The 16638-nt window shown below is 34.4% G+C and overlaps 1 protein-coding gene across 1 annotated transcript in view; it reads left to right on the plus strand.

Annotated features, from left to right (window-relative positions):
• HCN1 (hyperpolarization activated cyclic nucleotide gated potassium channel 1) overlaps positions 1-16638 on the plus strand; it is a 534584-nt gene that overhangs the window by 37740 nt on the left and 480206 nt on the right. Inside the window, exon 2 of the mRNA XM_073236418.1 lies at positions 8241-8664. Coding sequence (XP_073092519.1) covers positions 8241-8664 — 424 coding nt within the window. The remainder of the gene's footprint in view (positions 1-8240; positions 8665-16638) is intronic.

A 16638-nucleotide genomic window follows, 5' to 3' on the forward strand; every position in this document is an offset into this window, starting at 1 on the left:
TTGTAATTCTACCACTCAAGGAGAAATAAAAAACGGCTTATTCCTATTTGATTTCCAAACCATCCATAAGATGGTTTGGAATTAAAATAAAAATTAAATCTCAAAATGTTGTAATAAATATTCATTAACATAAATGCGATTAATTTGGGATTTAATCATTGAGAAATTGGAAGTATGTATACTATTTGTTAGGCAATATAAGTATAAAGAAGATTGGCATTTGTGCAAAAGCAGTATTTTCAGACATTGGTAAGTGGTCCTTATCAAATTATTATTGACACAGTAGTATGTAAGATATTCACTGTTCACTGTTAGGTGTCCTCAAATGCTGGAAATCACATAGAAGATAGAAGTTGAGGCAGGGAGGAGATAAACTCCAGCTGGGCTGGGTATGGGGTAAAAATGAAAGCTGTGAAAGAGCTGGCATTTAAGTTGACCATTGAAGGAATATTCAGAAATTTAGAGGTTGAGTTTGGGTTTTGGTGGAAGGAAATCTGAAACATTTGTTGGGCAGTGGCAGAGACAAGGAGTCTGAAAAACAGAGTCTTGTTAATTTAGCTAACAACTTTGTATGTTCATAAAGGTAAGCTTGGAAGATACAGAATTAGGACGCTTTATAGAGGATTTTGAAAGATTACATTTTGTTTTGCAAGCAACAGGAAAGTCTGGTGAATATAAATAGGAAGTAATTGGGGCAGGTAGAAACAGGAAAATTAATAAGCAGAATAATGATATAAAAGTAACTTGATGGAGGATGTTGGCAATGGAACAGAATGAAAAGCTAAATATGAAAACTGTTGTATTAGAAGTAATGTATGGCTGGACAAAGGATGAAATGCCAGAGCTGGGCTGACGGAAGAGTCAGGGCTAATTTTTAAGTTTTCTGCGTAGTGACTGGTGAAAGAAAAAAAAAATTGGAGAGGCTATGCTGTAATAAATGGGAATAAAAGTATCAGGAGAATTATTTTGGGGCCTTGAGGTTAATTGGCTTGGAATTTAAACCTGTTGGGATGGCTGTCCCATTGGGACGTTCAGAGGTCACTAACTATGCAAGGTGTAGTTAGAAATGCATAAGTTCATCTCAGAGGTTAAGGCCAGTAATTGCTTTGAGAATCACTGACATTAACATATTATTAAGGCTGTGGGTGTTGATGAAATCAAAGGGGAGAGTGAGTTAGGAGGATGAAAAGTTGGGTGAGATAGTCATGTAGAATGCCCACCTCATAGTGGAAGAAGAGGATTCAGGTGGAGGTCAATGAAAACAAATTTTCTGCTAATATATAAATAGGAATGATGACGAAAATGCAGAATCACAGAAACCAAAGATTTGGGAGAGTGTAGAAAGAGTGAATAGTCTAAGTTGTAACATGCTACAAACGAGTATTTTTAAAACAGTATATCAAGAGTATGGACCAATGTAAGCCAAATAATATCAGCTGTTAGATTAACACACAATGAAAAAGTGCAGTTGCAGAGGAAGAGAAAACATGTTTACTTTTTCCTTGATTGGTACAGATCTTAGTACTTTTAGAGGGATTACATTTCTATCCCATTAGCTCATTTTAATAAATAAGGTGAACTAAAACATAATGCACCTCCTACCCATCTCATGTTCTCATTGGGTAAATTGCTATATTTACTGGAAGGCATCTAAATGCCATCAAGTATGGTCTCACTTAGTTTATCCATAAATCGGGCTAAACTTTCCTTCAGTTGCAATCTTAGCAAGGTTTTACTTGTACTAAGAAAGCTAGCATATTTGCAGTTCAGATTGCCTGTATTTGGATTGTTTTCTGCTATCTTCACTCTCCACCCCTGACTAACTAGTGAATTTATCCTTGTAAGACATCCAGGCATTAGACCAAGTAGTAGACCTGATCAAGAAAAGCAAAGCTTAGGAAAGGTGTATGTCCTGCAATATGTGAACTCCAGTGTGAGTGTTCTGTGCATAAGTAAAGTTTATGAGGTGTCAGAGGATGTCTGAGAACCCAGCAGATGTTCAGGTGTTAGCTGCTGAGTTGGTGGGGTGAATTACCGCTGGTAGCACTAAGGATATAGCATATAAGAGAAGTCACTTCGTGTTACTGTTCAAGAAATAGGTGCCCCCAAATCAAGACATTAATTGATTTTTTAAAATTGAGTCCATTTTAAATAAAATTTGAAATGTAATTGCAGGGACTATGTGTTCTATAAAAAGTAAATCCAGCTGTGCATTTATTTATGTAGATTGATAAACTGGTTTGCAAATGTATGTCCAATTTATGGTTGTTACCTAAAAATAGAATTTTTAGGAGTGAGTCCTAAATATGAGTAATGGGACAGGTTTGTAGTATCATTTGACTGCAGTTATAGGTAAAATAGTAGCCACATATAAATGTTATGCCATTTCAAAAGTTTAACCAGATGTCCTTTTTTCCATTTTACTTAATGACAAATATTAATTTCAAGAGAGAGGAGAGAACCAGTCATTCAAACTGAGAAAGATTTAAAGGCAATCACCTCTAGTAGTGAAATATGGAAATTATTTAAATATCTTCAAAGCTTTAGTTTAGAAATGTCTGACACATTATTTCAGCTAGAGCAGATATCATAAGGGGGACAGAGGAGCATGAAGGACAGTGGGAGATTCTTGTTAGGGTTGTCTTTATTTACTACAAGCCTTACATAAAGAAGCATGACCGCATTTTGAATTCCTCACTGTTCAGTATCATGGACTCATGTTCACACTGCCACTTTTTCTCTTCTAAACACTTATGGGGAAAAATGAATTTTTAGCATAAAAATTAATTTGTCTGTGAAAATTATTTTCATAGTAATTAAAATGCTATGTTATTAGTCACATATTATTATAATTGAAATACTCTTTTATTTGTTCTATTTTATCCACTTTCTGTATAAGGTAAAAATGATTACCCAGGTTATTACTCTATTGTAATTGTTAAGACTGTTGGGTTTTCCAAAGAGTGTCCTCTCTGCTGTGCTAGTCTTTCAGAGAAAGAAACTTTGTATATAACAGGCCCACACTCTACACTTTGCATACATCATTGCATGCAGTCTTCCTGCAGAGAAGCTCGGAGGGTCGCAGAAGAAAGTTGAACTTAAATACCTTGCCCCTAACCACACAGCTAGTAGGAATAAGGTTTGAACTCTACTTTGCCTTCAGAGTCCAGTCAAGATCTCTTACAAATATTGTCTCTCTAGAGCAGGATGAATAAAAGGAGATGGGTTTTATAATATACCAAACCACTGTGAAATCCAAAATCGTTTTGTTTGCAGGCTGTCTGACCTAAGAACATATTTGTAATCTCTTTGTTTCCTATTTAATTTATTTTAATGTATTCTGTCTTAAAATACATACAACCCTCAATGAGTGAAAATCCAGTTACTACAAAATGGATAAATTAAGAAATTATGTACTGCATTAATGGCTCTTTGTCTTATTAAAAAGGATTTCTTTAAAGTAAAAAGCTAACCTTTTCAAACAATATGGCTTCTCTCTCACTTACCAACTTTACATCTCCCTGTATGGCCCCGGAAGATGACTGGTTAGCCAGAGACGGGAAGATTCCTCAAGGGAGGAACAACCTAAGACAGGCACAGTTGCAGGGGGGCCATCAGGTGAGAAATTGGGGATCAACAGTGGTGAAGCTTAGAACCTCACCCCCCCTGTTTTGAGAGAAATCTTCTGCATCCGTGGATGTTTTATTGCCCTTGTCTAGCTCAGATTAACACATAGTCTACAGGCACACACCTGATCATCTACAATTGCTCTCTTACAACACTAAACTATGTTTTCTACCTTTATCTTGCATCTACCTACCACTTCAGCATTTTATTAAAAATAAAAATAATAATAATAATAAAGGGAGAAATGTGGGATCCACATATAAATCAAGTATAAAAATCAAACGAATATTCATATTTGACCTGATTGTTTATAGTTCATAATGCGTGATCAAAACCGAAAGTTTCTGTGATGACTGCCCTTGTACTGTTCACCATGTAAGAACTTATTCACTATTTAAGAATTCGTTCACCATGTAAGAACTTGTTCGTTATGCTTCAGAAGATTGGAGATTGACGAGAATTAGGCTTGAGATGGATTAATGATTGTGCATTGAGCATTGACTCCCCTATACAGAATTTTATTGTATTTGATCAATAAATATGAGAGAGGCCCTCTCAAAAAAAAAATGATGTTAGATACTTGTAGTACCATTTAAAATACAAGTGATTATGTGATTTCTGTCTATTTTTGCTCTGTGTTTGTAAATTTAGGATCCTGAAAAGGTCTGTAAATGTAAATTTTTAATAAAATTCACATTATTAAAAAAAAAGGATTTCTTTAAATATCCCCCACTGAAGTGTATATGTTCATTAAAAATTCAATTGAAAACAAAACAAAATGAACAGAACAGCAGTAGACTCATAGATACTGAGAAGTGACCAATGGTTACCATGGGGGAGGGGTTGGGGCAGGTAAAGAGAGGGTGAGGGAGATAAAGGAGCACAAAAATTCTCATAATATAAGTTGGTCACAGGGATGATAGTTCAGCATGGAGAATATAGCCAATGATTCTGTAACATCTTCCTATGTAGACATATAACTGTACTAGTTAGAGTGAAGATTTAATAATATCAGTAACTGTTGAATCACTGTGTTGTATACTTGAAACCACTATAAGATTGTATATAAACTATACTTCAATAAAAAATTCAATTAATATGTCTTCTTAGTATTTACTATCCTAGATAGCACAGAAGTTAAACAGAAGACAAGATGCAGTTGTAAACTTCAAAGAACTTAAGTCTAGTAGTGATGGAGGAAACACAGACAATTAGTATCAAAAGCAAAAATAAAATAAGCATACTGAAAAGTATATACTGCTCTGTGGGCTGTAGAAAAAACAGAATTGAGAAACGTATTGCTAGAATAGGGCTTGAAAGATAAGTGGAATGCTAATAGGAAAAAATGGTAGAATGGAGGTAACCTAATCTCTTGTACATATACCTAGGTGTGCATGATGGCAAGGTAAGAGCAAGTACTCTTGCTTGTGACCTGAGGTGCTTGCCATGAAAGTGTTGAAGAGGCTGGAAGGGAGGAGGAGACTATGTTACAGAGTTCCTTGAAAACAAGGCTAAGTTGTTTTTATTTAATTTGAGAAAGTCATTGATGATTTTTTACCTGGCAAGTTACATGTTAGATTAATCTGGGACTGTCAGGTGGAGTTGATCAGGTTCCATAGCTTGAGATATTGTAAGCAAGAGCTCGCTCTCCCTGCACTGGAGATAAAACAATGGGAATGAGAAAAGAGAATGGATAAGAAAGACAATTCTGTCATAAATGTATAAGACAAAGAAACAGAGTTAATGAAAAGGGAACCCCTGTGTATCTAAGATAACATTTTCAGAGCAAAGAATCAAGGAGAGAAACTCATGGGCAGATAGGCAAAATAGACCCATGAGGTCAGCATTCAGGAACATACTCCTTGCTTAAAAAACAGAAGTAACATCACACTTCCAGAGTGGGTGGTAACTGTATTTTCCTTGCCTAGTGAAGGAATGAATCCACATGAACCAAAAAGGTGTTATATTATTCAGGGTCTATAGCAAAATCTGGGTTTATGTCAGTACAATAGAGTCAGTGTTACTTTAAAAGGAAATTATAAGGTTTAATGGGATTTCATATAAATAATATGACATCTTAATGGTTTCAGACCATTAAGTACCACTTATAAAAAAGCTGGTGTAATAAACATTATTGCTATAATAAAGAGTATATGGTACTTTATCCTGTTGACTAAGAGGGATAGAGTATGATATTTTTCTTAAAAATACAGCTTCTTCCTTAATGATAGCAATGCAAGGATGTCTGTAAAAGTGAGCATTTTTCAATGGGCTCCTGGCTGCTCCCCACAGAATTGGGTTCTTTTGATAAGTAAGGAAATGTAAATGAATACTGAGCAGGCCACCAGCACTGTGTGCCATAGTTTGTTACATGCTAGGATGTGTGATTTGCATATATTATTTCATTTATCCTGTAAAACCCTGCACATTTGGTTATATAATAATTTTCATTTTACAGATCAGAAAATTTAGGATTAAAGAATTTAAGTACCTCATCTCCAATAAACATCTGGTAAGAATTTCTGGTTGAAGGTAGCTGCAGTGGGAATCATAAAGGGAAAATGGGTGACTATAGCTTATATTTAGGTATTAGAACCAAACCGACTTAATGATTGATTAAATGTGAGATTGAGTAGATTTAGGGCCAGAAGTTACCTAGGATGGCTCTAAAGTTTCTGGCTTACAAATCAGATCCAGAGTTGTTCCATTCCCTGATATAGGGAACATATGAGCCATACATGTGGGAGGGCATGCTGTTTGATATGAGTGTGAAATCCTAGGGGGTAGATTTAATAGACTGCTGATTATAAAGATTAGGAGGCTTAGAAGACAGGAATGGACTGGAGATAAAGCTTTTGGAGTGCTCAGTTATGAATTAATCATTAAAGACATGGATGAGTATATAATATTGCCCAAAGAGCATGTGTAGAACAGAATACCAAAGGGCTCTCTATGTGACACCCAGGGGAACAGTGGTCGTGAAGGGCAGGGCAGAGAGAGGAGCTCGCAGAAGGCACTGATCAGAGTGTCCAGAGAAGTGAAAATTCTCAAGGCACACAATTTCCTTTTAGAGCCCAGTGATGTCATTTCTTTGTGAAAGAGCTATTACAGTATTGCATCTCCTCTGCATCTCTCTTCTGTCCTTAGCGTATTAAATGGCACATTTTACATTTCCATTAAGAGAAGAGAAAGAAAAAAGATAGAAGATTTCAATGACATTGCCAGTGCATTATGTATGATTGGCAGGGGTATCTGTATACTTGTCCATAGATTCTTAGGTAAATGTTAACAGAAAGACTGGTGAAATCTTAAAAATGTCAAACACTTGTTTTTTATGCAATCCTGAGGGTGGAGATAAGGGGAGAGAAGGTCTATTATAGTTGTACAACTGCTTTTATCCCAGTAGTTATTCATAATTCAGAATGATAGTAACTTTGAAAGGGTTATGCAAATGTATACCTTCCCAGAATGTAGCCCAAGTAGTCTAAGTAGGAGAATTAATGTAAGATGAAAATATCTAAGTGAACAGAAACTTCTGTCATAGAAGTTCATATTGTTTGTACAATAAATACACCAGAAGAGGACACCAGTGACCAGGATGAAGTAATTCATTTCTGGAGACTACTTCATGGTTATAGAGATGTATCAATTGTTTTGTTTCTTTAGTTTTGTACATATATACTGTAACTAGTATAAATAGTCCATCTAGTCTGTTAACTGCATTATCAGGAAATTTTGAAAGAACCTGCAGGAAAATAATGTTATAAAATCATCTTTGATGAATTTAGTTATGCTATGTTAACCTGGAGCAAAGTTCCTGGTTTTCTCCCAATTTTAAAGTAAGGTGAGACAAGAATGTTTCAGGGAGTAGTTTAGTAGTCATAAACATGTTGAAAATTAAATTAGAAATTTTAAAAAATTGGAAAAATAGTGGCAATCTATTTAAAATAGGTATTCAATGAAGTAGAAATAAAAGTGCAAATTTTAGATATATTCTAGTTTAAAATATAGAATCTGTTTAGTTGTTTTCAGCTTCAGGACAAAATTAGTTTCTCATTTCAAACTAAAGAAGAAGAAAGCATAAATATTTGGAGTACTGCAAAGCTGTGGGTTAGTCGAGGATCCATGACTGACCTATTCTGTACTCCTAGAGGTAAATCTGCAATACCAATATTTTTAATGTAACCTGTTTATTGTATATTTTAGTCTGTGATACAAAGCCTCCAAAGGAGTCTTCCCAAAATTGTTTCTTATGGTAGATGTGTTGGTCTTATACTTCTTGTTTCCATCCACGTTATATGTTAACTTTAAGGGAATTTTTTTTTTTACCAGATATATGGAGGTGTGGGTATTTTGAATTTATTTCTATCACACTTTATATATATCATATAATTTTCAGAATTATATAATCACAATGCCAAGTTTTAAGAATATATTAATTTTACTTAGATTTAAATGTATAGCCCTAGGAGGAGTTACCATATTTACAAAACAACATTTTGTTCTTTTACTTAATTATTTAATTATAAGTCAGTAATAATTTTTTGAGGGGGCAGAAAAATGGCCTGGTTGTTGTCTATATGTTAAAATCTGATTTTTTTTATTTGTTATAGGTTTTATTGGGATTTAATAATGCTTATAATGATGGTTGGAAATCTGGTCATCATACCAGTTGGAATCACATTCTTTACAGAACAAACAACAACACCATGGATTATTTTCAATGTGGCATCAGATACAGTTTTTCTTTTGGACCTGATCATGAATTTTAGGACTGGGACTGTCAATGAAGACAGTTCTGAAATCATCCTGGACCCTAAAGTGATCAAGATGAATTATTTAAAAAGCTGGTTTGTGGTTGACTTCATCTCATCAATCCCAGTGGATTATATCTTTCTCATTGTAGAAAAAGGAATGGATTCAGAAGTTTACAAGACAGCCAGGGCACTTCGCATTGTGAGATTTACAAAAATTCTCAGTCTCTTGCGTTTATTACGACTTTCAAGGTTGATTAGATACATACATCAGTGGGAAGAGGTAAGACACATTTTTCACTTTTTTTAATGCCTCTATATCATGAGATTATTAACTACCTCTGTTTTAAAATGAACAATTGTGTATGTATAATGGATTTTATGAAATTCAAGGAGAAAAATTTCATTTGTTTCTTTTTGGTACATAAATGATGTATTTCTATCTTCAAAAATATGGCCAAATAGTGGGTTTAAATCAACTGAAAAATTTAGTGATCGTAAAGCAATCGTTTTATGCTGATTCAGACTCTTTTTTAAAACAAATTCACTTTCGCCAACAAATTTTTATCCTAACCAATGCAACCCCTCCTTTACCATGGGAGGTTGTTTTTACCTACTATGAATACGTCAGGTACCGTCTTTGACAAAGATGTGTAGGGTCTGATTGCTAATCTAGTTTCTATTGATAGTTCTGTGAGATAATGTGGCATATGTTTCCTTTAACATTGAAGTTTCAGAGAATTTGTGTTTGAAGAAAATATAGTATTTTTGAGTATTTCCAAGTTTTATATGCAAATATTAATTTTAGTGTAATAATTTTGCTCATGCTTTGGCTATAATTATTTATTATCATTACTGTTTCTCCCTATTCATTTTATAATACTGAAAAACAGCATACCCAGGAAGGAAATTATTACATAGAAAACACAAATAGTACAGTGAATAAATACAGTGAATCTGGCCAATATTTTGCTGAACTGAGCATCTGTTGTTCTTAGGGAGTTGGTGGGACCCGAAAGGGCTCAGCTAACTGGAGTTTCTGAAGATCTAAGTTAAATGTACTATCACCAAGCCAAGGAGTTTATGTCTCTAATTCCAGAATCTGCATATTAACATTTTTGACTTTCTTTTTCTTCTCAGTCTACTTTTTTCTATTAATTATAACCTGGATTTTATTGTCTGCTTAAAAATGAGGGTCACAAATGCACTGCAGAGTACCTAATTCTGCACTAATGAAAACTATACTGGCTGTAGATTCATGTTGATTTAATTACTACAGAAATGCTTTTTAGCATTTTTTTATATACCTTTTATTTTCTTATCTCATTTAATTGCTTTAGTTAGGACTTCTGTACTATGTTGAAAGTGTAGTGAGATGACAATCCTTGTCTTATTCCCATCTTAAGATCTAGTGTCCTACCATTAAGTATGATGTTAGCTATGCTTTTTTCTTTGTAGATATTCTTTATCAAATTGAGAAAGTTCTCTTCTATTCCTAGTTGGTTGACTGTTTTATCTTGAAATGGGTGTTGGATTTTGCTATATGTTTTTCTGCACCTATCAATATTATTATTATTATTTATTTTTATTTTTATTTTAGTATCATTAATATACAATCACATGAGCAACATATTGGTTACTAGATTTTCCCCATTATCAAGTCCCCATCACATACCCCATTACAGTCACTGTCTATCAGCGTAGTAGGATACTATAGAGTCCCTACTTGTCTTCTCTGTCCTATACTGCCTTCCCCGTGCCCCCTGCTACATTATGTGTGCTAATCCTAATGCCCCTTATTCCCCTTATGCCTCCCTTCCCACCCATCCTCCCCAGTTCCTTTCCCCTTGGTACCTGTTAGTCCGTTCTTGGGTTCTGTGAGTTTGCTGCTGTTTTGTTCTTTCTGTATTTTTTTTTTGTTCTTATGCTCCACAGATGAGTGAAATCATTTGGTACTTTTCTTTCTCTGCCTGGCTTAATTCACTGAGCATAATACCCTCTAGCTCCATCCATATTGTTGCAAATGGTAGGATTTGTTTTCTTCTTATGGCTGAATAATATTCCACTGTGAATATGTACCACATCTTCTTTATCCATTCATCTACTGATGGACACTTAGGTTGCTTCCATTTCTTGGCTATTGTAAATAGTGCTGCGATAAACATAGGGGTGCAGATGTCTTTTTGAAATTGGGCTCCTGAATTATTAGGGTAAATTCCTAGGAGCTTTTTAGCATTTTTAGGAAGAATTATGTTTTGAAAATTAGGTTTAAAACATCATAAAATGGAACTTTTGTGTGCATTAGCTCTGTGAGGCTATAGCAATAGTTTTCCATGTGCTTGTCAATGACAACTGGTTTGCAGGATTTCAGGTAATGATATTCAGTAATAAACCTGCGTGAGACACTGCTAAAGAGACATAAGTATGGATCATTCTTAAAACAAGGATGTACATTGTATTTAATATCAGGTGAAGCACATTTGAGAAGTTAGATTCTTGTAATGTGTCTCTGTATAGCACATTTCACCCAAAATTTAATGAATGTTTGGATTTCAAACATTATACCAATTCGAGATTAATATCAAATAAGTTGATTATTGATAATAACAGCTAACATTTTTTGAGAACTTTTTATATGTAAATGTATTTGATTGTTTACATGGATTAGTTCATGAATCTTCCTAATAACTCTGATACCTTGCCCAGATTTAGAATTAGTAGTAGGTGGAGCTGGGATTCTGACCTCGGAGATCTGACTCCAGAGCCATGCTCTTAACCACAGAACTATAAGCTTCTACTGTAACTATACTCTTTCATTGATAAATACTTTAATATTCCACCATTTTATAGATTAAATAAGAAATTTTGTAGGAAACTTTTCTTAACTAATATTGTGTCCACACAATATAAATAATTGAATAATTACGTTGTAAAACATGGCCACAAAAAATATTTGAATGAATAGCCTGTGAGAAGAACAGTCACTCCTGATATAAATACCCAGTCAATTAAAAATACAGCAGGCAATGTGACTGTCTTCAATGTCTTACAGTTTTAACCCAATTACTCTAGGGAATGGCAGCAGGATGAACAGATGGCATCCTGTCAGGTAAAATGGCAGGGCATGCAGTCATGGAGGAGGACACTGTACACTGACATCCTCTGGTTCCTGGCTGTGCTTATAGGCATCTAGTTTTGTGTAACATGATGGTATGGTTTTAAAGATTCCATGATGTAACTCAGGAGCATCAGCACACTGCCATCATTACTGTAAAATATAATTTAATATGCACTTACAGGCATTTGGTCACCAAACACATTCAGGCCAGAGCTGTAAGTTGGCAAGGTCTTTCTTATAAATAAATGACCTTGATAATTAGTGAACCAGAAGCTCATTTAAGTGAAGAATATTCTCTTTGTTTTATGATATCCCCATAGAATACCACGTACATCATGGCTATTTGATGTCCATTAGTAACACTGTTAAACAGGGAGGAAACAGTAATAATTAATCCAGAATTTAATATGAATTCATTGTTTCATCATCTACATGATTTAAAACAAACTCACAAAGAAACTGGAATGGTTCCAAACCAGCAGATCTCTACCTGATTCCTATAAATGCCAACAGGATGTGTTTACAAGTAGAAATATAACAAATCAGAAGTTGCTCTGTGAGCATTTGCAATGAGACTGCAGAGAAGATGTGAGTTCACCCACATGTCTTTGAGTTCTGAGTGTTTTAATACTAAGCTGCCAATGCTAAATTCAGCAAATTTGGGGAAGTAATGTGTGAAGTCTGGAAGCTGCCACTGTTCTAAATGAATCATTCCCAAGGAAAGCAGCAGCCTTCTATAGGAAACTGCTTCCATCATCATGATACTCTCCCCAACCATCTAAATTAGTTCAACTGAAACTAATTTTCAGTTAATTTTCAGTTAACTAGACTAAGTGCCAAAAGCCAGATAAACTAGAGAAATATTGTAAATGAAATAGAGAAACTTTAAAATTTAGCCCTTATGTTACTACCATTACTAAAATTGAATGTAGTGGCTAATGTAGAAGAAAAGAGCTGATTTGGCTAACAAATTTATGAAACACATGGTGTTAAGAAGTCAGAAGAGAAGTTGTTTTCATGAAGCAATTATAAGATCAATGACTTTAGGATAAAAAAATAGATCTCTTTGATGCTATACTGTATATGTATTGCCAGGTGAGGCGAAAATCTGGGGCAATTTAGATAGATCATGCCAAAAAATTCCATTTCCTGTAATCTGCAGAAAACTGAGGTGAATTTTTCCCACTCTTGTATTTTGGTTTAAAAAAATCATTCCCTTAATTCAGCATTGTTGTTAATGTTGTATTTCAAGTAAAGACAGTGACCCAAGTAAGTGTACTCTTTTGTAACCAGTCACAGGGGGAACCAATTCTCTGTGATCCTCCTAAAAGAAACATCTAGAGAGGAAATCTCTGAAAATTAAATGAAATGTTATTAATAATTTGTGACAGTCACAAACCACTGGAGATAAAGGGTAGATTAAAAATTTAGTAGTTTAAGGTGAAGAGTGTTAGGAACCTTGAATTCTACAGCTGCTGATCCAATTTTGTCAAAGGGGTGGTGACCCTTGTGATTATTAGAGATTAAGGAAATAATAATTAAAGTGAGAAATGGTTGTCTTTTTGTAGGATTCAATGTCAAAGAAAGTGTAAATTCTTCATGAGCAATGTAAAAAAAAAGTATGGGAACTAAATGATGCTCATATAATATCTATGGTTTTGGAATACATATGTATAATATTTTATTTTTATTCCTTATTTACTATCCCAGCAATCTTCTTTGTGAAGATTTTAGACATATAATAATTAACTAAATCCATTTTGTGGCACGAAAGAGGGCTTGTAGTTCAGATCTTTACATGTCTGTTTCACTTTCAGGTGAGTCATGTTTCTGGAACATTGCAATGCTCTTCTAGCAATTGATAATAGATTTTTATGTTGGCTTAGAGATAGACTTATATACAAATTATATTTAACAACAGAGCATTAACAAAGAAATTTATTCCACAGGGAGCTAATGCAGACTGCAGTTTCTGTCTTTGGTTAATTTTAGCATTCTAATTGATTTAGATTAGAAACTAACTCTTGCTATATATAAATTGCCTATCTGTAATTATACAATGTATATTTGAACTACTTTCATTTTTTAGAAAATACATAGAATTCTAGGCTTGCCATAAGCAAACAGCAGTGTTTTCCTAAACCTGCCCTCTACTAGACCTAAGAGAGGCTCCCCATTTCCTATAACATCACATCAAATCTATGTTTCTTTGCTGTGCCTTCAAGGCCCTCCAGCAAACTGTTACCCCGTCTTACCCCGTCTCACTGTTGTCATTTCATATTTGTACCCAACAACTCTTTCCTGTTTGTTTGTTTTCTAGTTTTACAGTGAATCTTGCAGAGAATGATTCTTTCTGCTTCTGTAATTTTGCATGTGCCTCACCTCAGATTTGAAAAGCCATTCTTTTTCTATTACTCCTTTAATAATTGGGCTTAACTCATCCCCAGAAAATACTCTGCATCAATTGACTGGGACTATTAAAGATAGTGGTCTGTATCTCTACTTTGAACAATTCTAGTGACTCTGCCTGCATTTGTTCATGTTGATAATTGTTGCCAATGCTTACTGACATGCATTTTTCCTTTCTTTCATTGGACATAAACATCTCTAGGGAAGAGTTGGTGTCAGCTTTTGTCCTTGAATGTGCCTGTACACTAGTACAGAGTTTTAAACACAATAGGTTATCAGAGCATGCCTATCCTCTAAATCCATCCTCCATGTTCTAAATCCATTAAATAAAATTGCAATGGAACACTCATTCTTCACTCCCAAGCATTTACTGAGTAGCTTCTATGTGCAGATGTTGCAATGAGAATACAAAGCAGATCCCAGCTTTGTAGGAACAGACGTGTGAGCAAATAATCACAGATGGTGCTGTAAGTGGTGGCATAAAGGAGGGAGTAAACAATGCAGTTTTGCTCAGGCAGGGAGATTCACAGGCACTTGAACTGAGGTTGAAAGCTGGAAGCTGGATTACCAAGCTGAGCCGGATGGGTTAGGAGTGCATTCCAATAAGAGATGAAATGGAAAAAGTCTAGCACAGTAGTTCTGGATCTTCAGACCCTAGGTTGTCTAGGGAGTGAATTTGGAGGTATAACTAGGAATTTGTGCTTATGATGGACTTAATCAGGTCTCACTGAGGCATTTTAGGCAGAGGATTTAAATTGTAGCATGTTGCAGAGTGAGGAGGACTGAAGACCACTGAGGATGGAGCTAATAACGCCAGTTAAGAGAGAGATTTACCATTCATTTGCATTATTTTAATATGCAGATTACATAAGGCACGATACTTTTTTAGATATCTAAAGGAGGTTTATCTTTGTAAAGCACTCTTGTCCTTGAAATGTTTGTATCAAATAATTAAATGTGATAAGGACTTATATAAAGTATTTTTGTAATGTTTCACAATTTAAATACCAACTGCATTTGCTATAGTAATATATAATATGCTAATATAATAATTTAACATTTTTAATATTATTGAAACATTTATATTTGAGATTTGTATATCATGCCACCACACACATGGTGGTATGAAATGGAGCTTATACTAGAAATTAGTACATGTGGGTGTTTATTCAAATTGTGCCTTTTATTTTCTGTTTAATCTAGGTAGTAGCACTTAAAGTGACTTATTTATGCCTACAAACTTAATACAAGGAATAATTGTGAAGTTCTAATAAAATGAGATACATGGGAATTATTTAAAATATTTAAATTCATATATGCCTCTAATATTTATAAATATTATGATTCGTTTTTCTCAGATTAGCAAACCTACTGACACTAACATTATTACCTGTGTGTGAGTTGCTTTACATTTTCTGCAGGCAAATATTGATTCTACTAAAGACCACTAGGTGTCCTCTTGGTTGTGTTACTTCAAGGTTCTTTATTCTAAAACACCAAAATAGTCTTTGAAATTTTTCATTTATACTATCTTATAATCATCTAATTTCTTGGCCATCTATGTCTAGATAAAGTAGATGACCATGGATATATCATATAATGTAAAAGTTATTTCTCATTATACTTTCTTCCCAAGGTAACAAAGAGTTTATAAAGTTCCTTCTCTGAAAAATCATTTTTTATTCCAAGAGAATTGTTTTCATACTATACTGTTCATTTTTTAAGGTGGTATTTTGACAGATGCCCTGAAGTTCTAAGGTATAATATGAAGAGTTCTATTTGGATAAGAAATGTTATTAAATCAAGACAGTTAAGAAAAGATTAATAAAGTGTGTGTGGGTATATGTATATGTGTATAAGAAATAGATACATAATCCTATAAATGCCCTTAGTCAGTGCCCTTCAGCAGGTCTGTATAATTCTGAAGCCTTTGATATGGAAATCTCAGTTTAGTGCTAAAATATTAAGATCAGAGTTGAAATGTTCAGGCGCATATTTCAGGTTAAAATATTAGACTTTATCAATGCCCTATCCTTGGCCTGAAGTATATTCCTATTTTGTATGTTTTTATATGCTTCCATGACTATATATTGGTAGTAATCAGATCCAAAGCTTCAAAATTATAAAACTCTCCCTGCTGTCTCAAGATCTACATGACTGTGTGACATCTCTGTAAAGACACCTCTTGAGCTCCTCAAGCTCAGTATATCCATTTCCCATTTTAAGATCTCTCTTGTTTATTGTTGCTCGTCAGAAATGTAAGAGGTATCCTTCACCCTCTCTCACATTCCACAGTTAACAATAAGCAAGTCCTAACAGTTCTACTTCTTGATGTGGTTTATATTCTAATACTCCTTTCCTCAGTCCTCTCTATCATTGTCCTAGTCCAGGCCAAAATCAGGCACTTCCATTTTTCATTTTTATAATAAATCTATGCTTAGGCTTACCCTTGCTTGTCTTCCCAGGGCATCAAATGTGATATTTTTGGAAAGCAAGTATTACCATGTCATCTACCTGCTGGAAACACTTCTGACTTTTCATTACCATTACTACAAATTCCACAATTCAAGATCCTTTGAGATCTGAGTCTTTCTCATTGTAGCCTGGGAAACTACTTGCTAATTATTTTTTAACTGTGCTGAACCTACTTGTCATGTCCTCTGTTTTAAAGGCTTTACATGTGTTGTTCACTTTTCCCAGAACTTTTTTCTTTCAGTCTCCCTCAATTTA

This window comes from Manis javanica, chromosome 1, assembly GCF_040802235.1.
Source record: "Manis javanica isolate MJ-LG chromosome 1, MJ_LKY, whole genome shotgun sequence".
NCBI classification, from domain to species: domain Eukaryota; kingdom Metazoa; phylum Chordata; class Mammalia; order Pholidota; family Manidae; genus Manis; species Manis javanica.